At 48.8% G+C, this 25,047-nt stretch overlaps 1 protein-coding gene across 5 annotated transcripts in view; it reads right to left on the reverse strand.

The window, feature by feature from the left end:
• Positions 1-8,389: 8,389 nt before the first annotated feature.
• Positions 8,390-25,047, reverse strand: part of WDR91 (WD repeat domain 91) — a 30,158-nt gene continuing 13,500 nt past the window's right edge. For 2 of the 5 annotated variants that reach the window (XM_025380296.1, XM_025380294.1), the window contains exons 7-15: positions 24,860-25,018; positions 23,019-23,212; positions 21,763-21,913; positions 20,418-20,512; positions 20,071-20,239; positions 16,109-16,217; positions 15,206-15,318; positions 13,732-13,929; positions 8,390-10,904 (exon numbers count right to left, since the gene is read on the reverse strand). In XM_025380296.1, the coding sequence (XP_025236081.1) occupies positions 10,740-10,904; positions 13,732-13,929; positions 15,206-15,318; positions 16,109-16,217; positions 20,071-20,239; positions 20,418-20,512; positions 21,763-21,913; positions 23,019-23,212; positions 24,860-25,018 (1,353 nt within the window). In that variant the 3' untranslated portion in view covers positions 8,390-10,739. Of the gene's footprint in view, positions 10,905-13,731; positions 13,930-15,205; positions 15,319-16,108; positions 16,218-20,070; positions 20,318-20,417; positions 20,513-21,762; positions 21,914-23,018; positions 23,213-24,859; positions 25,019-25,047 lie in introns of all 5 variants that reach the window. The other 3 variants (XM_025380293.1, XM_025380295.1, XR_003118662.1) reach the window with 3 other exon arrangements.

The raw sequence follows: 25,047 nt of genomic DNA on the forward strand, positions 1-25,047 counted from the left end.
GTCTATTTTACAGAGAGCTGGTTGGTCCATTTTACAGAGAGCTGATTGGTCCATTTTGACAGAGTGCAGATTGGTGCATTTACAGTCCCTGAGCTAGACACGAAATGCTGATTGGTACCTTTACAATCCTTTAGTTAAACACAGAGTGCTAGACAGAAAAGTTCTCTAAGTCCCCACTAGATTAGCTAGATACAGAGTACTCATTGGTGTATTTACAAACGTTGAGCCAGACACAGAGTGCTGATTGGTGTATTTACAATCCCTTAGCTAGACATAAAGGTTCTCCAAGTCCCCACTAGACCCAGGAGCCCAGCTGGCTTCACCTAGTGGATCCCTCACCAGGGCCGCAGGCAGAGCTGCCCGCCAGTCCCGCACTGGGTGCCTGCATTCCTCCGCACTTGGGTGGTCTATGGAACTGGGTGCCGTGGAACGGGGCGATGCCCATCGGGGAGGCTCTGGCCACACGGGAGCCCACCACGGTGGAGGGGGGGGTTGGGCATGGCAGGCTGCAGGTCCCTAGCCCTGCCCTACAGGGAGGCGGCTGAGGCCCGGCGAGAATTTGAGCGTGGTGTCGGCGGGCCAGCAGTGCTGGAGGACTTGGCACACCCTCGGCAGCTGCTGGCCCAGCTGCTAAGCCCCTCACTGCCCGTGGGTGGCGGTGCCTGCCAGCCCCTCCGAGTGCTGGACCCTCCGAGCCCAAGCCCGCCTGGAACTCACGCTGTCCCATAAGCACCACGCACAGCCCCTGTTCCCACCTGCGCCTCTCCCTCCACACCTCCCCTCAAGCAGAGAGAGCCAGCTCCAGCCTGGGCCAGCCCAGAGAGGGGCTCCCACAGTGCCGTGGCAAGCTGAAGGGCTCCTCAAGCACCGCCAGAGTGGACGCCAAGGCCAAGGAGGTGCCAAGAGCCAGGGCTGCTAGCACATTGTCACCTCTCAACAAGACAGATAAGAGTAAGTTGCAAACCAAGTTTTCCCAGAGATGTAAGATATGTTGCAAGAGTATCACAAGATAATTAATGGCCTTTGTTCTCACTTCTGTAAGCCTGCTTCCTGCTTCACGTAATTCCCGCCTCAAAATGCTTAAAAGGCACTTGTTTTCTTTGTTCTATGCTCAGACTTTCTGGATGCAATTCCACTGAGCTGGTATACACCTAAAAATAAAAACTTTACTGCATCCCATTCTTTGGTCTCTCCTGTCCCTTCATTTCCGCAACATTTCTGGTGCCGAAATCTAGGACTGGAGACGGCAGATTTCTGTCTCTTTTGCCTGTGGGACTGAGGCTCTAAGGCAGGGGAGACCTGGGACCCTTGGCACCGACTTTCGGCCTGGAAGGGGATCTGCCCTCCCCGGCCCCAGTGCCCTTCCCGACAGCGCAACAGAACCAGTAAAAAGGGACTGCTGGACAGTGACAGGAGCAGCCATCTGAACCATGGTAATACGGTTTGGGCCCTAAGGCAGGACCTATCCCATAAGGACGGAAGGGGAGCCTGATCACCTTCCAGGGGTGAGAACTAAAACTAGTCTGACCCAGAGGGGCTGGAGACAATGGGAGAGACCCGTTCATTCGGATGAAACTCACACCCTAACTGATGCGGGATGTGAGAGAGGCTCGCAGATTGGTCAGGAAAGGGAACCAAAGTGGCAAGAGGTGCTCACCGCTTTAACTAAAGGATAGCAACTGGGAATGGGGGAGGTGAAAGGAAACTGAACATGGCAAGAGAGGCTTCGCCACTTTAACTAAAGGTCAGCAACTGGGAACGGAGGAGGTGCATGAAATTGTGTGAAAGAGACAGTCTTGGCAGAGGCCAACGCGGGGCGTGACGTGGGGAGACACAGATCTCAGCACAGACTGTGTGTTCCCAATGTGGGACGAGCCAGACGTAGGACACCGGATCCGGCAAACAGGAGCTGCCCTACAGCTGCAGCAGGCTGTAGTGGGAATAAGGTACTCTCCTAGCTAAGCAGTGCCCGAACCTCCCCCTCCCATAATAGGACCCAGTCTGGTCAGTCCAGGAATGAAAGTGAGAGTGAAAGCACATCACAAAGGGCAAAATGGGAGGAAAAGCATCAAAGCCTACTCCATTGGATTGTATGTTGGGAAAATTTCAAGAAAGGTTTTAATGGAGATTATGGAGTTAAATTAACCCCTCTGAGATTGAGAACTCTCTGTGAAATAGATTGGACTTCTTTTAATGTTGGGTGACCCGCCGAAGGGACGATAGACAGATAGATAATTGTGTGTTTAGGATAATAACCGGAGCCAGAGAATAGCCTGGGTACCCGGACCAGTTCCCATACATTGACTCCTGGCTGAGCATCTTTCAAACTCGCCCCAAGTGGCTACAAGCCTATTCTGAGACTTACTGTAAGACCCTGGTAGTTTGTGCCAGATCTGAGGCAGTAAAAGAACCTAAAGGGAGGCTGAGGCGGGCGGATCACGAGGTTAGGAGATCGAGACCACGGTGAAACCCCGTCTGTACTAAAAATACAAAAAATTAGCCAGGTACGGTGGCAGGCGCTTGTAGTCCAAGCTACTCGGGAGGCTGAGGCAGGAGAATGGGGTGAACCCAGGAGGCGGAGCTTACAGTGAGCCGAGATCCTGCCACTAGAACCCAAAGGGACAGTGGAAGGAAAGGAAAAGACGCAAGGAAAACAGGAAAAACCTATTCTGCAGGCCCCCACAAACGGCCCCTGAGGAATCAAGCTCAGAGGAGAGTGAGCCTCAGGCGTCACCCCACAGGGAAGAGTCAGAGCCCCTACCTATAAAGACTAAAGAAGCACCCCGCCGCACCCGAGCCTTGCAGATGTTTCTCTGGGAGACACAAAGCCAAATTTATCATGATAAACAGAATAATGTACAAGGAGGGCAATGCCTTTTCGTTTACTAGCCTTTCTCCGCCACTGACCTCCTAAACTGGAAACAGCTTACACCCTCCTATACTGAGAAGCCCCAGGCTGTCATCGACTTCCTGCAGTCCATCTTTCTGACTCATAACCCTACCTGGCCTGATTGTCAGCAGCTACTTTTAATATTGTTCAATACAGAAGAATGCCAGGAGAATTACTCAGGCAGCCTTACAGTGGTTAGAAAGCAATGCACCTGTTAAGTAGTATGCACAGAAGAGGTTCCCAGAAGCAGATCCAAATTGGGATCCAATCCAGGCAGAAGAATTGCAAAACCTGCAGAGGTATCGGGAGGCACCCCTTAATGGAATGAAGGCTGGAGGGAAAAAGGCAACGCATTTGGGAGCGGTCTCAGAGGTACGCCAAAAGGCTGATGAGAGTCCCAGTGAATTTTATGAAGACTCTGTGAAGCATACTGGCTTTATACACCATTTGATCCGGAGGCTGTAGGGAATCAATGCATGGTTAATGTGGCATTTGTGGGCCAGGCACAAGGTGACATTAGATGGAAGCTTCAGAAGTTGGAAGGTTTTGAGGCTATGAGTATTACCCAGCTTATTCAAGTAGCTACTAAGGTATTAGTATTAGCCAGAGGAGGAAGCCGAGAAAGAGGCAAAGCGCAAAGCCAAGGAAAAGGTTGATTTGTTGGCTGCTGCTCTAGTTCAAAGAGAGACTGGTTTTGTGAAAGGACACAGACATGGTTGTGGTCACAGTAGAGGACAAGCTAGGCCAGGGTTTGAAGGCCGGCCTAGGCTTGAGAGGGATCAATGTGCAAGAATGCAAACAGAAAGGGCACTGGAAGGATGAATGTCCAGAAAGAGAAAAGAAGAAAGCAGCAGCTAGGGACCTGACGCCTGCCCAAGGCCTGCAGCCGCTAGCCGTTGTTCTAAAGCTGGATGCCGATCTGGTCAGCTTAGCAGGAGTTGAGGAATATAAGGACTGAGACAGACCGGGCTCCATCTCTGTAGGCCTCCAGGAGCCCCTGGTCTCTATGAAAGTGGGAGGCCAACAGATGGATTTTATGGTAGATGCAGGTGCTGAACACTTGGTAGTGACACAGCCCGTTGGGCTGCTATCTAAAACCTATGCTACTATAGTTGGGGCAACCAGAGTATGAGAGAAAAGGCCTGTCAATCCAGAAGGTGTGTCACTGGAGGACAAGAAGTCCAACATGAATTCTTATATCTGCCAAATTGTCCAGTGCCCCTGTTAGGGAGAGACTTGCTTCAGAAACTACAAGCACAAATTTCCTTCAGGCCGAAAGGAAACATGACTCTGGATCTAAGCTGACCAAAAGTTATGATGTTAACTCTTACCCTCCCTGAGGCTGAGGAATGGAGGCTATACATAAAAGAGACATACAGGCTGTCTGAATTTATGGACAGAATATTTGACAAACTAGTCACTGAAATACCTGAGGTGTGGGCAGAAGACAATCCTCCAGGATTGGTCATAAACCAGGCACCAGTGGTAGTAGAGTTAGTTCCAGGTGCAACTCCAGTACGCATTCCCCAGTACCAGGTGTCTATAGAGGCAGTGTGAGGAATGACCAAGCACATAAATCGGCTACTAGAACATGGGATCATAAAGAAATGCAAGTCACCCTGGAATACTCTACTCTTAACCAGTGCAAAAACCGTCTGGTGGGTTCTGGCCTGTGCAAGACCTATGGGCCATAAATAAAGTTACTGTTACCTTACATGTGGTGGTGCCCAACCCATATACACTGATGAGCCACATTCCTGCTCATGCCACCTGGTTTACCTGTTTGGACTTAAAAGATGCCTTTTTCTGCCTCAGGCTAGCTCCAATAAGTCAGCCTATTTTTGCATTCCAGTGGGGAGGAATACAATTCACCTGGACCAGGCTCCCACAAGGGTTCAACAACTCCCCCACTCTCTTTGAAGAGGCACTAGCATCAGACCTTAAGGCTTTTGTCCCACTAAATGACAAGTGTGTATGTTACAATACATTGATGATCATTTGTTTGTTTGCAGCACCTATCAAGGAAGATTGCTTCCAGGGCACCAAAGATCTCCTTCACCTTCTGTGGAAGGCAAGTTACAAAGGATCTCAGGAAAAAGCTCAGGTCTATGCAAAAAGAGTAAGATATCTAGGTTTCCTAGCAGCCCAAGGGCAGTGCGAACTCGGCAGTGGGCAGAAGGAAGCCATACGTGCACTCCCCACTCCTGTCACCCGGCGACAAGTAAGGGAGTTTTTAGGGGCAGCAGGCTTTTGATGTACTTGGATGCCGAACTTTTCACTCATGGCAAAGCCATTGTATGAAGCCACAAAGTGGGGGAGAAAAAGAGTCCCTCCTATGGGGTAATGAGCAGGAGAAGGCCTTTAATGAGATCAAAAAGGCCTTAAGCCAAGCTTGAGCCCTGGGATTGCCAGACCTGACTAAGCCTTTCTTTCTCTCTGTCCATGAAAGAAAAGGAATGACTACAGGAGTTTTAGTTCAAACATTAGGATCATGGTATCGACCAGTAGCCTATTTATCAAAGCGGTTAGACCTTGTGGCGCTGGGGTGGCCCCCCTGCTTAAAAGCATTAGCTGCCACTGCCATGCTGGCAGAAAATGCTGGGAAGCTGATTCTAGGACAAAAGCTAATAATACGGGTGCCACACACAGTGATCACCTTAATGGAGCAAAGAGGATATCACTGGCTATCTAATCCAAGAATGTTAAGATATCAAGGGCTCTTATGTGGAAATCCATACATAACTTTAAAAACCACGAATACTCAACCTGGCTACCCTGTTGCCTGTAGAAATGCCCAAATTGCAAGACCGGTTTCCCCAACACTATTGTGTAGACATAGTAGATGAGGTGTTCTCAAGCCAGAAAGACTTAAGAGACCAACCCTTTAAGGACCCAGATATTGAATATTTCACAGATGGAAGCAAGTTTATATCAGAAGGGGTCTGCCGAGCCAGGTTTGCAGTGGTGACTCTAAATTCAGAGGCACAGGCCCTCCCTACGGGGACCTCTGCACAAAAAGCAGAATTAATAGCTCTAACTAAAGCACTATTAGTAGCCAAAGGAAAGACAGTTAACATCTATACTGACTCAAAGTATGCCTTTGCTACATTACATGCCCATGGAGCCATTTACAAAGAAAGGGGACTCTTAACTGCTGGAGGGAAAGAAATTAAAGAAGAAATCTTACAACTCTTAGACGCTGTGTGGGCCCCAGACAAGGTGGCCATTATTCACTGTAAAGGACATCAGAGGTAGCATAGAAGCAAAAGGAAGTAGGAGAATCAAGCCATCCTTCTTTCTAATTCCTCTAAAGCAAGGGGAACTCTTAGGATATCCAGTCTATAATGAGAATAAAGGAACTAAAAGGAGCATGATCTCAAAAATAAATACAAATATCAAAAAAGACATAGACATAGGAGACTAGGAAAATAATGAATGGCCTCCTGAAAAAATCATTAAATACGATGGGCCAGCTGCCTAGGCACAAAATAGGTCATGGGGATACTGCACCCCAATTTATATGCTCTACCACATCATAAGGTTACAGGCTGTTCTTGAAGTAATAACCTATGAAACATCTGGATACAATTCCACTGAGCTGATATACACCTAAAAATAAAAACTTTCCTGCATCCCATTCTTCGGTCTCTCTTGTCCCTTAATTTTAGCAACATTTCAAGACAGGAGGCCTTGCAAATGTGGCCCCAGGGGTACCCTCTGCCCACATGTCCTGCTGGATGCTGGGCTCCACCACGGTAACGTGGCGTCAGTGCTGAGTTTTAGTTGAAAACCACACTCCTGGCTTCACACAGCCCAAAGGATGCCGGAGCCCAGACTGGAAACGCCCGCAAGCAGTGGCCAGTGAGGCCTTCCCCAGCAGCATTTTCAGTTTGAAAGGATGATCTGACAAGATCTGGCCCTAAAATGGGAACTCAGGACAGCAATCTGAAACGTGGTTCGCAAAAAAATCAGCAACTAGAATGGGTGCTGGCGACACCCAGGCGCAGCGAACTCGGACACCGCACTCCCTCCCTGCGCGGCACCTGCGGCTCCTCCCCAGCAGCGACACCCACACAGCTGGATCTCTGCCCCTCAGCCCCTCAGCCCCTGGCCGCATGGGACAGTGTCTAGATAGCAAGGCTGAAGGGGGCGGCCTCAGTGCCTTCAGGTCACAAACCGAACTGCCACACTGGGGTCCACGTAGCTCTTCAGGAGGGCAGTCTCGGGCAGGACCTGCTTCCCCCGCCACCGCTGCCTTGAGGGGTTAGGGTCACTGACCTCCAGGGTCCCCACTGTGAGCCAGGACAAGCCCAGGTCTCACGGGCTGGGGTGGAGAAGCATCTTTTCCTTGTGAATAAAGGAACAGAAAATAATTGGCTATTCTGCTTTGTCACTTATAGAAAAAAAAATCCTTGGCAATTGGAACTGACAAAGAGGCTTTACTTGTCCAAGCTTCAGTCAGGCTTCTGAGTCTTCTGCAAGGCCAGTCTGTACGCTTCCTTGTAAAATCCAGTCTTAGCAAAAAACCCCTTTCCTTTCCCCTTGGTATCTGATCACCCTCCAAGCCTTATCAGGCTCCTCACCCTCCACCATCCCCGAGTGGTCTATTGCCCTAGCATGTCTTCAGCAAGAGTCCTGTTAGGTCAGTTTCACCAGAATCTCTCTTACCCTGATGGCTCCGCTTAGTAATTTTCTATTCACAGACCCCCACCCTGCTCCTTGGCTGTGAATTCCCACTGTGCACGCTGTATTCGGAATTGAGCCCAATCTGTCTCCCCCATGCAAGACCCCATTGCAGTGGTCCCTATACCTACCGAGATGGTAGTCTTTACTGTGCTTTAATAGGTATCATTGACTAAGTTTTTCTTTAACAGAAGAACCCCTTGCACATTTCTCTCCTTAAAATCTCTTTCCATAGCCAGCTGAAATGAGCTATCTGAAGGGAGAGATGCTTCCCGCCCCAAGCAGGGGTCAGGAATCTGAACTGTGTGATTTGCACAGATTGGAGTCAGCACCCAAAGCATTTGGAGGCTTGGGGGATTTTTTTTTAATTGACAGCTAAAATGTTATTTATCATGTGAGGTAATGCACATGTCAGTTAGCTAGATTTAATCATTCTACATTGTCTGTATTCCACAATGTATACATACTTCAAAAGATTACGTTGAACCGCTAAAGCATTTGAATGGGGACTGGCTATGAGGCCCTCCCCATTCAAATGCTTCCCTCAACTCCCAGAACACAGCCAAGGCCTGAGGCCATGGAGCAGAAGAGGCAAATAACGGCAGGTATCTGAAGAGAAGGAGGAAGTGGGGAAGTGTACCCGCAAGGCTCTCTGTGCAGCCCTCCCCAGAGCTGAGGGTCAACACCTGGGCTGGGAACTGAGGCTGGGACTGGTAAAGAGGTTTTCTTCTATGCCGCCCTCAACCAAGACAATGGAAGAGTCTTGCTTGGGTTCTTAGGCAGATGCCATGCAGGTCTATGGAAAGAGAGATAAGCTGAAGTTCCAACATGCTTTATTTGAGGACGAGCGCTCACCCAGGAGGGAGAAGAGGTGGGATGGGAGGAGTACAAGGTTCAAATCTTCTTTGTGTCTCTGTGATCCTTAAAGCATCTCAGCAAGCTGTAGAGATAGTATTAAGGGGAGAGAAAAGGTAGTAAGACAGAAACTTTGAGATGAAGAGAGGAAACATTAATACATGGTCACTCCAGTGAAACCCATGACCACTTTTTAAATGTCCTACAGAGTCACTGGGTGAGATAAGTAAGATCACTGTTTCAATACAGAAGATGGGGAAAAATAATAAATGAAGAAGTCTTGGTTTTCTTCATTTGCAGGGAGGATTGCCAGGGTAGAAATGGGTAAAAATCAGTAAATAACTATTTACTACTGTCTCTGGTGTTTTCTCATAATCAAGCCACTTAAATACCTCCCTACTTTTCCCTCAACTCCCAGAACAGAGCCAAGGCTTTGATAAAAGTTTCTTTGTGCTTTTCCACAAGCAGGTAACTAGGAGTATCCCTACTCCAGACTTGTGCCCCCAGAACTGGGCTGGAGCTCAGAGACTTAAAATGACTAGTGGCAGCCACCTTTCCCAGCTCAGTGATAAGGTCACCCCTGCTAAGCACTGGAGACCAAAGCCCAGGCCCATCACTCCCATAGTGACTCCCCCCATAAGCTCTGCCTCAGCTGTGAAAGGCAAGAGGGAAAAGGGGAGTGAGTCTCTTGTTCCTCCTCACCTCCTGGGAGGATCTGCATCTTCAAGGTCCCACCCCAGCCAGGGAGGAGAGGGCACGCCTCAGGCAGGGTGTGGACACAGCTGGTCGATGCTCAGCTCAGCTACAGATGGGCTCAGCCACAGTTGGGCTGGCCTTAACCCCAGGTGCCCACCAGCAGCAACTTGGCCCCCTTGCTCTGACCTCACCATTCGCCAGCAGAGGGGGGCAGGCAGCCGTCACCTTTCCGCAGAGATGTTCAGTTGGAGGAAGGAGAGGAGCCACCAAATGAAAGAGGTATAGGTTGAGCGTCCTTAACCCAAAGATCCAAAATCCAAAATGCTCCATAACCCAAAACTTTTTTTTTTTTCCAGTTGTGTTCTCCCTCTGTCGCCCAGGCTGCAGGTCAATGATGTGATCTTGGCTCACTGTAACTTCCGCCTCCTGGGCTCAAGTGATTCTCCTGCCCCAGCCTCCGGAGTAGCGGGGATTACAGGCACCTGCCACCACGCCTAGCTGATTTTGGTATTTTTAGTAGAGATGGGGTTTCACCATGTTGGCCAGGCTGGTCTCGAACTCCTGACCTTAAGTGATCCACCCACCTTGGCCTCCCAAAGTGCTGGGATTACAGGCGTGAGCCACCGTGCCCCGCTCCAAAACTTTGAGCACCAACATGACACCACAAGTAGAAAATACTACACCTGACCACAATCAATACTTTGTTTCATGTACAAAATTATTTAAAATGCTGTATAGAGTTATCTTTAGGCTACATGTATAAGGTATATCTAAAACATGAGTGAATTTCATGTTTAGACATGAGACCTACCAAGACACCTCATTATGTATATATGCAAATATTCCAAAGTCTGAAAAAATCCAAAATCTGTAACACTCCTGTCCCAAGCATTTTAGATAAGGAATGCTTAGCCCATCTTGGGAAACAGCAGCCACTGGATGGAAAGGGGAAGCCAGTGGCAGAGGCCTCAGCCCCCGCCTTCATCCTGAGAATCTTCTGTAACAAAAGCTGCCAGCTTTCAGGGAAGAAAAAGAACTCTGTGGCCTTGACTGAAGCCCAGAGAAACAGGAACTGCCAAACCTTGTTACGCAGCAGAACAGACAGAGAGCTGACCTGGCTCCATGGCAAAGCAACAGGAGAGCCTGGAGAGGTTCAGCTCCGGGCCAGCAGAGCCAGGCTGGGTGGGAGGGCTGTCACTGAAGCAAAGTGACACACATCCTAGAAAGAGACACCAGGGGACCATAAGAGCATTCTCTTTTTTAAAAAAAGAAAAAGAAAAATGGGCATATATATACAAAATACTGTCAATTTCTTCTGAGCCAACACAGTAGCCACTGCAATGTTTCTCCTTCTTCCAGAGCTTTCCTCCATAGTCTCACATGTACTTCTGGCACAGCCATGATACCAGTCTCTGGGAAGCATATGCCACCTACTCCACGTGGGTCCCATTCCAGTCACCGAAGATAGCAGTGCCTGACCCTCCTTGCCAGTCTTTCCCTGCAGAGTCACTGCACTGGCAGGGAGATGGAGTGGAGCACCTGGTTTTCCTGTCCTATACCTCCTCCCCCTACCCCGGATAATACTGCTTCATCGGGTGGCCCTTGGGGCAGGTCATCAGGCTTTATGGGCCAGGAGGGTGGTCAGCTTGATCTTCCCATCCATGGAGGCAGTGAGGCAGGTCCCACAGTCCATGGCAGTGCTCCAGTCCACGGTGACCACAGGGGCTCGGTGGCCACCCAGGCTCAAGCAGCTCTCCAGAACCTTCTCATCGCCACCCAGCTGCAAGAGGACAGGAAACAGGAGGAGGTGTCAGCAAACACCACTTACACATACTTGATCCACTTTCAGTGGCCTACCTGAGGATGTGCTTGAGGCCAGGCACACATGCCCACCTTTCTAGAAAGTCTGTTTAACTTCTTGAACCAGGAAATGCTTTCACTTTCCCAACTACAGGTGGTCCATCTGAAGTGGAAAACAAGTCCCTGAGCAGCTCTTTAAAATAAGGCATTTTCTCAGCTGCCTTGAACTTGCTGTGGGCTGGTGCTGCTTGCACGCACACTGGTTGTTCTCACTACAGCATCACTTCTCATTACCTGACATGTGCTCATGAATCTGCTTATTGGTTGAAGGTTCACTCCCATACCGGGGAATGCAAGCTGCAGGGGAGTAGGGCCTCAGCCAGCCTGCCACACCCAGAACAGTGCTGGCGCAGGGGAGCCTTCAGTTAGTGCGGAAACATGGCTCTCTGAACCCCGGCACTAGCTAGCCAGCGATCCTGTGCGATAGGGCACTAACGGGGAAGGGGAAGCTGGGAGCGAACCGAATTCTTATCAGTACCACTATGTATAGCAACTGTGAGCAGGAGACAACGCAGTCTTCAGCCATCGTGGAGAAAACACTTACAAAAACCATAAATTACATTGTTTATAGATTATAAAAGTGGGACCTGAAGTTCAATATATTCCTTAAATAATTAGATCTCATTATTCACATTCAAAGAATTCTACAGAGGAAAATCTTTCCACCAACTAATTGGTCATACAGCAAGTCTGACTGCCAATCATATGAACTGATCAGATCAAATGACAAAGGCTGCATGACTAAAAATAAAACACATACACACATATATCCATACAGAGAGCAAAGTACTGAACAGCCCACCAAAAATGCAACAAAAACAAACCTCTGGAGAATAAAATAAGAGCAGGCTTGTAAACGGAAAGCGTTTTAGTGTCTCCATTGGGAAATATCAGTTATGAGAAATGATGGAGCTAATTTTGAAGGAAAGGGCAAGGGCAACTGACAGAATCATGCTCCACAGAAAAGAGGAGCCTAACCCACAGCGAGCGCAGGTCCTGCGGTGCACACTTCAGATTACAGTCTAGGAGGCTCCCACTTCCCACCTCAGCACGGGCAGTGCCCCTTGCCTCACTGTGAGCTCTTGCTCACCTCTGCCCATGTGGGGCCCCAAGACCTGCTTTCTTCTCCATCTACCCAACAACTCCTCTTCGTCCTCTCCTCCCGGTTCCAAGGCCTCCAATCCACAGCCTCCCACCTCCCGCAAGGACACAGTCCCCACTGAGACAGCTTTCTTCTCCCTGAGCTGCTCAACTCCGCATTGCTCTCCTTTGTTGTTACTGTGTCTCTTTCTGAGTGTGCACCCCAAAAGAGCAGAGATCATATTCTATATGTCCTTCATACACTCCACAGTGCCTGGTCCAATGCCCAGCACAAAATTGCCATCCAAAACACATGCCCTTGACTGGTCAATGAGCTGTGGCAGCAAGAGCTGGTGAGAATATCCCACCTTGAAGGACTCTGATCCTACACAAACACCACCACTGGGCAAATAACTGAAAAGTATCACACAGGCTGAGAATGGACCCACTCGACACCAGACACAGAAGCTTAGGCTACGACACAAATCCCCATCATTTGTCTAGGTGACACCAGTGAAACAGAAGACACTTAAAAATACATGAAATAAGCTCTGACTTAAGAGCTAAAACAAACGTGTAAAGAGGGGGCAGAAAACAATGTGGACAACTTAAACTATGGCTTGACAAATCATGCCCTCAAATTTCTGTCTCTAACATGGACTGGATGGGTACAAAATTAAAATAAAATAAAAAGAATGAATAAGACCTGAATAAGACCTACTATTTGATAGCACAACAGGGTGACCGTAGTCGATAATAACCGTATATTTTAAAATCAAGAGTGTGATTGAATTGTTTGCAATGCAATGGATAAATGCTTGAGGGGATGAATGCCCCATTCTCCATGATGTGCTTATTTCACATTGCATGTCTGAATCAAAACATCTCATGGTCCCCATAAATACATATACCTATGGATGTACCCACAAAAATTAAAAATTTAAAACTTTTTTTAAAAACCTGGACTGGAATATACTTGACCCACGGGACATTCAATAAATTAATAAATCTATACCAGATTAGAGTACTAAAATAAACAACCTAGTTGGGACCTGGTTGGGGGCATGTTCCTCCATCCCAACACTCCCCAACTCTTCTCCCTACTCCTGAGTGATTTCTATAACAGGCTATTCCCAAGGAAAGAAGGCAGAGAAAGGGCAGAATCTGGTCAAGGATGAGCAGAGAGAATAGGGGTCTCATGCCCCAGTGCCATCTTTTCTATCCACCTGAGCTGCAAAGCAGCCCTGGCCAGGCCTGCAGCAAGGAGGCTCTAGGCCAAGCTTGTCCACCCTGCAGCCTGCGGGCCACATGCAGCCCAGGATGGCTTTGAATGAGGCCCAACACAAATTTGTGTTGTAAGTACATTATGAGATTTTTTTTGCGATTTTTTTAAAACTCAACAGCTATCACTAGTGTTAGCCCACTAACACTAAGAAGAAGTGTGAAGAATTGGCCCAAGACAATTCTTCTTCTTCCAACATGGCCCGGGGAAGGCAAAGGATTGGACACCCCCGCTCTAGGCGCTGCCTATCCTTTGTCAAAGGCATCTCCACAGCCATGCAGCTCGGGGACAGAGGGCCACGCTCAGCAGACATGACCCAGACCTCCAGGGATGGAATCCCTGCCCACCACGATACCACCACCTCCCACCCCCAACCACCAGTTACCTTGTAGATGATGCCGCCTGTGGCAGAACATGTCAGCATGTAATTGCCCTCCGAGTCAAAAGCGAAGAGTCGGCCCCTGGGGACTTGAACCTGCTTGTAGCCGCTGTATCCAGATAGCACAAAGGGGCCCGTGGCGTCTGAGGGCAGGCTGTACTCGGATACCTTGAGGCCACTCTTGTGGATGTTCCACTGGATGAACTGCAGTCACAGGGCACAAGCAGGATGCTCTCAGCAGAGCCGGCCAATGCAGGCCTCAAGGAAGAGCAAGAACCCACCCCAGAGCAGAGGCTGGAGAGGGCGGCCCACCTCCCCCAGCCACAATGCTGACATCCTTGAAGAGCCTTTCAAGTGCCAGAGGCAGAAAAGCAGGTGACAGGTCTACAAGTCCTATCTCTGGCCAACATGATTTAAGCATTTTTTAGGGAAGAAAATCTAGAAAAAGAGGCAGCAACTTCACATCAAAGTCCAACCCTTCTCTTTCCCTCTGGCCTGACCCTAGGAGAGGAAAAGGGACAGCAAGTGGCTTTGCCTGGATTCCTGGTCTCTCAAGCAGGAGGAATGCTTCAAGTGACCTGTTGTTGTTATTATTATTATTATCATCATCATCAGAGTTAGACCCAACTAGATTTTTCTGTCCTAGGAACAAGGTACAGAGGACACATTCCACATATATTTCCAGTGTTTCAGGCATACAATCAACTGAACACTGGGCGATGCCATTATAAACTCAGCTCCTTACCACAGCAGACATCATCCCTTAGCCTACCCCATGGACAGGTTACTTGGCTGTGACCACCTCTTCACTGAGCATCCCACAGAAGAAGGAAGTCGAGCTTTAATGTCAACGTCCCTTCCCAAACTTTTCAAATGAAGAATTTATTTTGTAGTTACTCCTTTCAAGAGATAAAAAGACAGTGTCCAATCCAAAAGGTCCAGGCAGGCACACATGGAAATGGCATCCTTCTCACACCTCTGCCCCTGCCAGCTCCCCTTCTGAGGTGGTCACTATTCCTAGTTCCTAACCCTCCACTGAGGGAATCTACCAGGGGCATTTACTTTTCCTTTTTTTTCTGGCTTCCTTCTTACATCTCTGGGCTCTGCTGGGGTCTGTAGGCATCTAAGAAGCTGTCCCCAGCCACTCAGCAAACTCTACACATCCATGAGTGGTCCTGGGATCACTCATTACCAAGCCCATCAAAGCAAACTCAGCCCTAAATCCAGACCCCACAGATCCATCTATGGTAAGATAAGTCATTTTTGGTATTTCCTTTCATAAGGATAGCCAACTCCCGCTGAACTCACTGAAACCTCACAAAGATTGTAAGACGAATTACTAGTTTATCCCTATTCTACAGATAACAAAGCTGCAAAAAGAGGCCCCAGGTGGCAGAGCTAATAACAGGTATGACCACAACCTGCAGCCGGCCCACATGTCATCCCAGTGCTCTCTTATCTGAATCCTGTGGCTGCATACCTTCCCGTCCTCGCCGATGCTGTACACGGTGTTCTCATCATAGCTGAACTCCACAGAGTAGACCTCCCCGTAGTGGGCCCTCCAGCTCATCGCGCACTCGTGCTGCTGCATGTCTGAGGCAATGAGACACCGTCACTCACATCCTGGCCAGGGCTCTGAAGAAGGCATCTGCCTGCAGCAGGAGGCCCCCTCACCCTCTACTCAGGCTGACAGCTGTTCTGAGGCCAAGGGCAGGCACCCAGGACCCAGTGAGCACCATAAAGCTGCCCCTGCCCAAGATGTCAGGCTGCTTCTGAGCCTCAGAGGCAGCTTCTTTCACCAGGTCAGAAGCGAGGCTCAGGACTCCCTGGGGGGAACTCATCTGGAGAGCCCTAAGTCTAGCAAGACACCCAAGAAACTACCCTCTGTAACTTCCCCATGGGCGCCCTGGGAATCTCTTAAAGATACAGTTGCCTTTCCCCAGCCCAGGCTCTGGGGATGTCTCCTGGGGACAAAACCCAACCTGAGGATTTGTGCACAGCATGCCAGGTGATTCTGATGTACGCCTCTGGTTAAGGAGCCCTGTTCTGACGCTTTTGAGAAGGAACTACCCACAGCAAGTGGGTAGGACGGCAGTACTCTTGTGTGCCCTCCTGTATTTCACATGGGTGACAAGGACTCAGATGGAACAACTCAAGACTCAAGGACCGCTGAGCTCCACCCCCTCCCATGTCTATTATCGTGGGTGTTTTGAAAACGCTGACCAAAGTTAAGCTCTAGTACATGCATCTGAAGTCAGGGTTTTGCAAAAGCCTCTGGCCCAGCTGGCAAAAAAAATCCAACATTGGTAAAAAAAAAAAAAAAAAAAAAATGCCTGGGACATCTAAGGAGGTATCAAGGATTGCTATGAGCACACTTGCATACCAAACAGCCGGATGACGCCATCAGCTGCCCCTGTGACCAGCAGGTTCCCGTTGTGATTGAAGGCTGTACAGTTGATAGCGATGGGTTCTGGATCCAGGGAGAACTGGAGCTATTGAAACAAAACAAAAATGCCAGTAGCAGATCTTCACTCAGCCCAGGCATGCTGCTTATTCCAATGCAGACAGGTGCCCCAGACTGGGTTTTCCACCAGCTCCTCCCTTATGTAATCTGGAAATTTACGTAATCAGAAAGATCTGAGCCTTTGCCAAAGTGCTGTGCCAGTGACCTTCTGTGCTCTTTTGAGAACAAGGTCTCTGTGCCTATTCTGGTTTCCATAGATAGATAATAATCCATGCTTGCTCCATTATAAAATAAATAATACATATCTTAGCAACCTACACTTCACCAGAATGCACTCCAAGCAAATTCTCATTGAAAAGTCTTATTGCTCTCAGAAAATAACACTTCGTCAACCACCTTTGATGACAGACAACACTAATAAACCTGCCCTATGGCTCCCCACAGAAACACTTAGAAATATAGTAGCAAACAAAACCACCTCATAGAACATAAGGTCTATTAATTACATAATGAATGAACATTATCATTTCAAACAATATGGAACCCTGGGAACCCTAAATAATCCTCCTGAAATTACAAATGCAAGATAGAATGTTATTTAAAATACACACAGAGTACTGAGCTGGCAAATAAAAGAATCCTCTAGGGCCAAAACTAAGAGAAAGCAAGAATGCAGAGAACTAGCGCACTCCAAAGCTGCCTTTCATTATGGGGCATTAATCAGATCCAGGTGACTCAAGTTCCCATTCTGCTTCCCATGAAGAGCTCAGGAGCCTGGAGACAACAATGTGTGACCTGTCCAAGGTCAGACGATAAGAAACCGCACATATGTAACAAACCTGCACGTTGTGCACGTGTACCCTAGAACTTAAAGTATAATCAAAAAAAAAGAAAAAGAAAAAATAAAATAAAAAAAAGAAAGCGTCACACGGAGCTGGGACTCCAAAGAGCTATACCTTCAGTGCAGGAATGAACTAGAAATAAACTTACTTCACAGAAAGGGATAACAAGAAAACTTACCTCCCTGCAAATTCATAACCACAAACTAGCCCTGACATGGGAGGAACCTGGCAAAAACTAATGCAAATCCAAAGAAATGTACCTCCAACCCAAACCTCAAAATACTCTCAGAGATACTAGCCCAAGAAACACCATGATCACAATTCATAAGAAACAGGAAAATAAGGCAAAAGGAGCCAGCACCCACAGAAACAGAGCAGAATTAGACCCAAAAACTTCAGACATTAGATTTATAACGCACAACATACAAGCACATTCAATTGTTCAACAAAATAAAATAAGGAATTGAAAATATGGGTAAAAATGAGAGACTATAAACACAACAAAGCAGGTTTTAAAAAATGAAGCTGAGCCTCTAAAAATGAGAAATACAATAATTTAAATTACCATCCTAATAAATAGATGAAACAGAAGACTAGGTATAGTAGAGGAGAGATTAGCAAACTGATAGACTGAAGAAACTCTTATCAAGAATGCCGCAAAGTGAAACAAAAAAGAGGAAGAGGCAAGTTCTAACACATATGGAATGGGAGGTTCAGAAGGCAAGAGATGATCAGAGAACCGCAATACTGGAAAAAATGATGACTGAGAATTTTCCAGAATTGAACAAAGACATAAATCCTCTGATTCAGAAAACAAATCCCAAGCAGAACTTTAAAAAAATAAATTTTAAAACTTAAAAACCAGAAAATCCACACCCAGGGAGCCAGAGAAGAAGATTTTAAAAGCAGCCAGAGAGAAAAGACAACAGAGGAATGCCAATTACATGGAGAGGTAATGTCCCGGTCTCAGCAAAGGCAGCCAGAGGATGAAGCAAGTCACAAGGTTAGGGAAGCAGTGTTCAGCCTGGAATACAAGAAGCTATTCTAGAAAAACACATATACTGTGGTTCTATTTATATGGAGTCAGAAAACACACAAAACAAAAATTTGGTTGTTTAGGGATATGTAATAACATGGTAAAGTAATTTTTAAAATGTAAGGCAGGTAGAGCACAGTGGCTCACGCCTATAATCCTAGCACTTTGGGAGGCTGAGGTGGGTGGATCACCCGAGGTCAGGAGTTCAAGACTGGCCAACATGGTGAAACCCATTTCTACTAAAAATACAAAAAATTAGCTGGATGTGGTGTTGGGTGCCTGTAATCCCAGCTACTTGGGAGGTTGAGGCAGAAGAATTGCTTGAACTCAGGAGGTGGAGGTTGTGGTGAGCCGAGATTGTGCCACTGCACTCCAGCCTGGGTGACAGAGCAAGACTCCGTCTCAAAAAAAAAAAAAAAAAAGACATCAGTATGTCAAAATTCAAGACAGGTTCTCTCTGGAAGGGAAAAAGACCAAGATTGGGAAGGGCTACACAAGAGTTAAAAGTATTGGTGATGCTCTCTATAAACTGTGATGGGTCTGCGGGTGCTCACTGTACTGCTTTTCTTCTCATTATACTATACACCTATGATTTCAATATGCTTTTGTATGTATTCAATGTTTAATTAAAACCTTGAAAATCACAAGTAAACACATAATTACAAATTGTAATGAGAGCTTTGGAGGAAAATACAAGATGCTACGAACTAAGAGGAATTGAATTAAACCAGTAGAGAGGACAGTGGGCAGAGAGGGGCACAAGAGATAGGTCTAGAGTATGTCCCTGGAAATGCAGAGAAGTGGTCAGACTGGAAACACACTGGCAGCATTTGCTTATGGACGGACTGTGTGAGCAGAGGGAAAAGGACAGGTCTGGGAAGAACCCTAATTTTTGTTTTGTTTTTTTTGAGACAGGGTCTCACTCTGTCACCCAGGCTGGAATGCAGTGGCACCACATTAGCTCACTGCAGCCTCCACCTCCCAGGCTCAAGCAATCCTCCTGCCTCAGCCTGCCAAGTAGCTGGGACTACAAGTGAGCACCACCACATCCGGTTAATTTTTAAATTTTTTGTAGAGACAAGGGCTCACTACATTGCCCAGGCTGGACTTGAACTCCTGGCCTCAAGCAATCCACCTGCCTCAGCTTCCCAAAGTGCTGGGATTACAGGTATGAGCAACTGCGCCCGGCCAAGATCCCAAATTTCTAGATGAGGCACACTTGCCAAAGTAAGGAAAATTATGAGGGGAGGGATGGATGTGGCAAGGGGTGGAGGTCAAGAATTCGGGTGCGACCCTGACAGGCCTGAGAGGTCTGAGAGACCCAAAGGGAACACAGAGCACTTCTACAGGCAGATGCAGAACAGAACAAACTGAACATCTGGAACAGGAACCAACTGAAAGTAGGAGCCTCGAGTTTCCAGCAGCGTTAGGAAACAATGTGTTCAACATAAAGGCCATATGACTTGTGAGCAGTGAAACAAATCATTTTAATAAGAAGTAGCACTGCCTTGGAAGGTGAGTTTAGCATCATTCAGTCTCTCTGGGGCTCAGGGTGGCAGCTACAGCATCTATTACTGTCTTAAAGGAAGGGGTCCTCGGCTCCAAGGTGGTGCCCAGGTCCCCTGGGAGCAAGTTCACAGGCTGTCTGGTTACCTCACTTCTTATGAATCTGCATGTGTCCTTGCTACTGCTGGCTGCTGCTGCTACAATTCTCATACAATTCTAAGTTAACAGGATGTCAGAGGGAGACACGAGTCCTCTCCTAAAAAATCAACCACAGGGGCCCTCTGGTAGGTTCTGTGCGGCTCCTAAGTTTGTGGCACAATTCTGAATGACATGTCACTAACAATCTGCCCAGTTGGAGTACACTACTTTTCAACACTTAAAACTTTATTAAAAATATGAGGAGACCAAAGCAAAAAGAGGGAAGAGGCTCTTTAGAAACCCAAGGGAATGCAGAGAGTGTGCCTGGCCCCAGAGAGAGCCACAGGGCAGGCCCGTACCTGCTGCTTCATGGTTTTTGTGTCCCACAGCAGCAGCCTGCCAGGAACCTGGTTCATGCCCTTGCTGCCGATGTCTGGTGCTGAGAAGTCCACCTGGGAAGTGAGGCTCGGAGCTGCAGCCGAACAGACGAAAGAGGCCCCGTTGGGGCTGCACGCAAGAGACAGGATTCTGCAACACACATGGGACTGGGTCAGACCCTCCACCTGCCCACAGAGGGAGGGTGCACTTTGGTCCTGAGGCTGGATCCTGCACAGGAGATGGGGCACAAGGCTCGAGAAAGGCCTAGCCCCGCGGACCACACTTGGCAGCCTGCGGCCTTGATGGTGGGGGGTGGGTTCCAGCTCACCTGGGCATGTCGTCGTTGATACTGATTTCACAGAGATTCTTCTTGGCTTCCGTGTCATAGAGACGCACCGTCCCCACACCACTGCCCAGCAAGAGCTGGAACGACAAGGGGCGTGAGGTGGGAAGGATAGCATGGAGTGAGGCTGAGTCAGGGAGGATCTCCAGAGGGGGCGAGGCTGGGCAGGCTGCGGGGGTGAGGCCCCTCCTCTACGCATCCAGGCAGTTCGGGGGAAATCTGGCTAAAATGAGCCTCATTTCAAAATTAAACAAAGACATGAGAGTTGACCTTGAACTTTAAGCAAAACCACAAAAAGTATCTGTGGAATGGGAGAGACGTGTCACCTTGGACACACCTGTTCCGGCTGGTGAATGAGGCCCTCTGATCCTCCCTTTCTTCAGTTTGAAACCCCAGCTGTTGGAACCCTTCCTTCCCACTCTTGGTCTGCCCAGCTCCCCTCCCAGCATACTGGCTTCGACTGCCACGGAGCCTGGGTGACTCCCATTTGCCTTTTCAGGGGACAGCTCTGGCTCTGGGTCTATAAAGACCTCCAGAAAAAAAATAAAAGGGGCTATCCCTGCATTCAGGAACTTGTGACTTATTTGGTGAAAAGCTTCAAAGATAATAATAATGCCAGAAGAAAGTGCCAGAAGCAGCCCAGGTCTGAGGGTGTCTCCCAGGAATATTAGGTAGAGTGTGACCTTGGCATTCACTTGGCAAACTGGCGCTGGCACAGGGCAAGCCCTGAGGTCCTCATCTATGAGGGTAATCCCTTCAGCTGCCAAAAATTATAGAAAAACAGGGTTTGCATCTTGGGCTATGTGGTATGATCCCCACAAATGAAGTAAAAGAAAAAACAGCAAGTCAATCTTACCTCCTTAACTACAAGTCCTATCTCAAATCTAAAATCCAGAAGGAAGAACACTGTACTATTCCTGGGGACAATAACACCCATGGGAACCACAAAACAGAACACCAGCCCCTCACCAGTGGAAGCCACTTCCCATAGGGCCTGGCACGGGAGGGCGCTCACTGAAACTGCAGCTGGAAACACAGACAGATGAGGGGACAGCAGTCTGGCAGGTGGTCGCCAGGGCAGACCACCACAGACAGGAAGAAGCCGTGTGTTCCAGGCCCCCTGCAGCTCATTTCAATGTCAATTTGGTAACCTCACTGCCTTCCCACAACAGGAGCCTTCTGGCCAGTCCTGGATGTGTGTCCCTGAATCCCCAATAATGGAGAGAAGGGAGGGGAACTGGCTTGGCTGTCTTGACTCAGCTGGTGGAGAATCCTGGGGAATTCCTCCACTGAGCCAGCAAAGCAGGCCCCACAGGCCACCATTACTCACCAGTCTGTCCCGTTTGGTGGCCCATTCCAAAGACAGCAGCGGCGATTTGGAAATGGAAGACGCTTTGGTCTGCATGATGGGGTTGAAGGACCACACTTTGATGACCCCATCTATGTCTAAGCTGGCGACTCTCCTCCCAGAGCAATCCACTCTGAGATGAGAGAAAAGGGAGGCCTGTCAGCTGGCTTCTCCGTCCCCATCCTCTTCTGCTAATGCCAAGATGATCGCTTTCCTGACTTCCTTACTGTTTTTAAAAAACAATCCCTAGAGGTCTACATTCAAAGGACTGGTATAGACTGTTTCCGGAAATATTCATTCATTTGTTTGTCTAAGAAATACTTATTAAGTGCCAACCATGTGTGGACCTTTTGGTCAACTCTGGGCAAAGAGCGGTGAGCAAGAGTTGCAGGGCCCTGCCCTGGGGCCACCTGCAGTCTCTGGAGATTTAGAGCCTCCAGACTCACACTCCAGAACAGCCCAAGGGCCCCAAGAGCTGTCAGGGCTGTCAAAACGAGAAACCCATCTACCAGCTGAAAATTATGCCCCACTAGGGTTTGTTCTTGAAAGGTTTTTACTGTGCTTAAGTAAAAACTTACAAACGGTAAATTACAAATCAGGTATTTACCTAAAAGTACCAACATAAAGCAAATTAAAATTGATTGAGTTTGGGGGGCTAAAGTAGGGTAAGTTGTTCCTAAAACTGAGAAAAACACAATTAGAAAGGGCAGAGAGGCCGGGTGTGGTGGCTTACGCCTGTAATACCAGCATTTTGGGAGGCTGAGATGGGCAGATCACTTGAAGTCGGGAAGTTCAAGACCAGGCTTGACCATGGTGAAACCATGGTTTCAGACCAGGTTTCAGACCATGGTAAAACCCTGTCTCTACTACAAATATAAAAATTAGATGGGTGTGGTGGCAGGCATCTGTAGTCCTAGCTACTTGGGAGGCTGAGGCACAAGAATCGCTTGAGCCTGGGAGGGCAAGGTTGCAGTGAGCCAAGATCGTGCCATTGCACTCCAGACTAGGCGACAAAGCAAGACTCTGTCTCAAAAAAAAAAAAAACAAAAAAAAAACCAAAGGACAGATGGGCTGACCAGTCCACTGGCAGCTCCAAGCAACTCCCATGACTCTTTAGCCATGACTGTGGCCCTCATCCAAGCCCCCATTCTCTGCCATCTCCTGCTGGCCACACCTCCACGTGTGCTGCCTGAAAATCTGAGCTTCCCAGGGTTTCCTTGGCCCCAGGCCCAACCCACCTGCAGTGCATGATGGATGAGTGGTGTTCCCCGTACTCCTCCTGTCCCAGCACAATAAAGGGCTGCTCAGGGCGGACTCCTCCACCCTCAGGGCCTGCCGAGGACGCCCGAGTCAGTGGCTCCACTGGCTCCGTGTGGAGCTCTGGACAGGGCTCGGCCTCTGGGCCACTGGCTTCTGGTTTCTTCTCTGCACACTGTCACAAGCAGGGCGGGGACAAGTCAGCCAGGAAAGGGTCCCCCACACCAGGGCATACACCACAGGGGGACTAGGCCTAGGCTGCAGCATTTTGCGGGGCTCTCGGTAATTAGAGAGGAGAGGAGAGCTCTGACCTGCGAGGGTAGTGCTTAACTCACCCCGGGAGGGTGCAGGGCCTGCCCCCCTGACAGCCCCTTCCTGGAGACTTCGCTCCACACAGTCCCCGCTGAAGGAAAGGGGGCTGTGGCCTCTCTGTGACACAGCTGATGGGACCCAGGACACACATCTGCCTGGACAACAGGCCAGGGGGGAGGATGTGTGGTGCAGGCCACACACCACACTGAGCATTTTACAGATTTCTCTCATTTAGTCCTCCTTGAACAGAGATGCTATTATTTTCCCCATTTTACAGCTGTGGAAACTAAAAGACTGAAAGAGAAGCCAAATCTCTTGCCCAAAGTCATACAGCTGGCAAGGGGGAGAAACTGGATGTGAAGCTGGGTGGGTGACAGGTAAGCCCGGCCCCTTTCCAGTGCACCCCTAGGCCCACCAGCCCTCCTGGGAGGTGGGCACTGAGAAACTAAGAAACAGACACAACTGGCCAGTAAGAAAGACAGAGACCCAAGGGCCACTGGGGGTTCAAGGCTGCCCAGTCTCTGCATCCCTGGGGCAGCAGGTGTTGGCTACCATCTGGTGCTCACCCAGACACAATCCAGGCTGGGGGCATCGGCCAGGGCACTCTCTACCAGCCCTGGGGTCCGGATGCTCCTGCAAGTGCTTCCTCAGAGAGGCTGGAGGAGGAGTTCAACAATAAAAAATAGTAACAGAGGATCTTCAGACTTTATGGGGCTGTGGCTGGCCCCCAAGCACATCTTGAATCTTGAAATGCCAGAACTTATAATCTGAGCCTTAAGGGTCCGCTGTCACCACAGTAGTGGGCTGTTAATGAGGAAATGCCTTTAAAACAGGCACATAGCCTCAGTTATGAGATAAATGGTCAAGAAGGTGACTTGAGCAAGAGAACCAGTAAACACCTTAGACTTTGCCATCAATCAGGAGTATCTGGCAGAAGCAGAAGCAGCTGTAATGCCACAAAGAGCAGGCCATGGCCCACACTGTCCAATGAGGGGAGTCCCCAGAGCCCAGGGCTCAGCACAGAAGGGCCTAGGCCACAGCCTGCCACTGTGTGGGCACATGACCCTCAGTGCAGCAATGCAGGCAGCTGGGCCTCAGGCAGCACAAGAGAAAGGAATCCTGTGACCAAGCAAGTCTGAGTAACTGGGTGAACCGAGGGAACCAGGTCTCCAGGAGCCCAGGACAGGCTGCTAAGCACAATTAACCTAAGGGAAGGATGAGTATGCAAAGGTTCCCGAGCCAGCTTAATCACAGAAGTCATCTTCTGGGAGCACTTCCAGAGGCCTGCATTTTCTGGCCCCTACTTAGGGAAATGCGCATGGGAGAAATGGACCATAGAAGAGCCAGGCAAATGATGAACCCAAACAACGAAAATACAAGCCATTAAAACCAGTTAGGCAAAAGCACACTCCGCACAGCAGCAGACTCAGAGGAGAGAAGAGGAGGCCCTCCACAGTGCTCCTCAGTAGCTGCGTGAGTGTCCCCAGGGGTGTTCAGGACAACCCCATACCTGGGAAGTGGTTGTGGAGAAAAGCTCCTTCCTCTCCTTGCCGTGGTCCTGCAGGCGCCGCTGCCGGTGCTGTGACCAGCCGGACTCCCCAGTGGCCAGCCCGCTGAGGAGGCTCTTCCCATCCTTGGCTCCTGACATCGGGTCCTTTCCCTTCGTGCCCTAGAGGAAAAGAAGCTGGCTATGAAGTC

Source organism: Theropithecus gelada, chromosome 3, assembly GCF_003255815.1.
Source record: "Theropithecus gelada isolate Dixy chromosome 3, Tgel_1.0, whole genome shotgun sequence".
In the NCBI taxonomy this organism is placed as follows: Eukaryota; Metazoa; Chordata; class Mammalia; order Primates; family Cercopithecidae; genus Theropithecus; species Theropithecus gelada.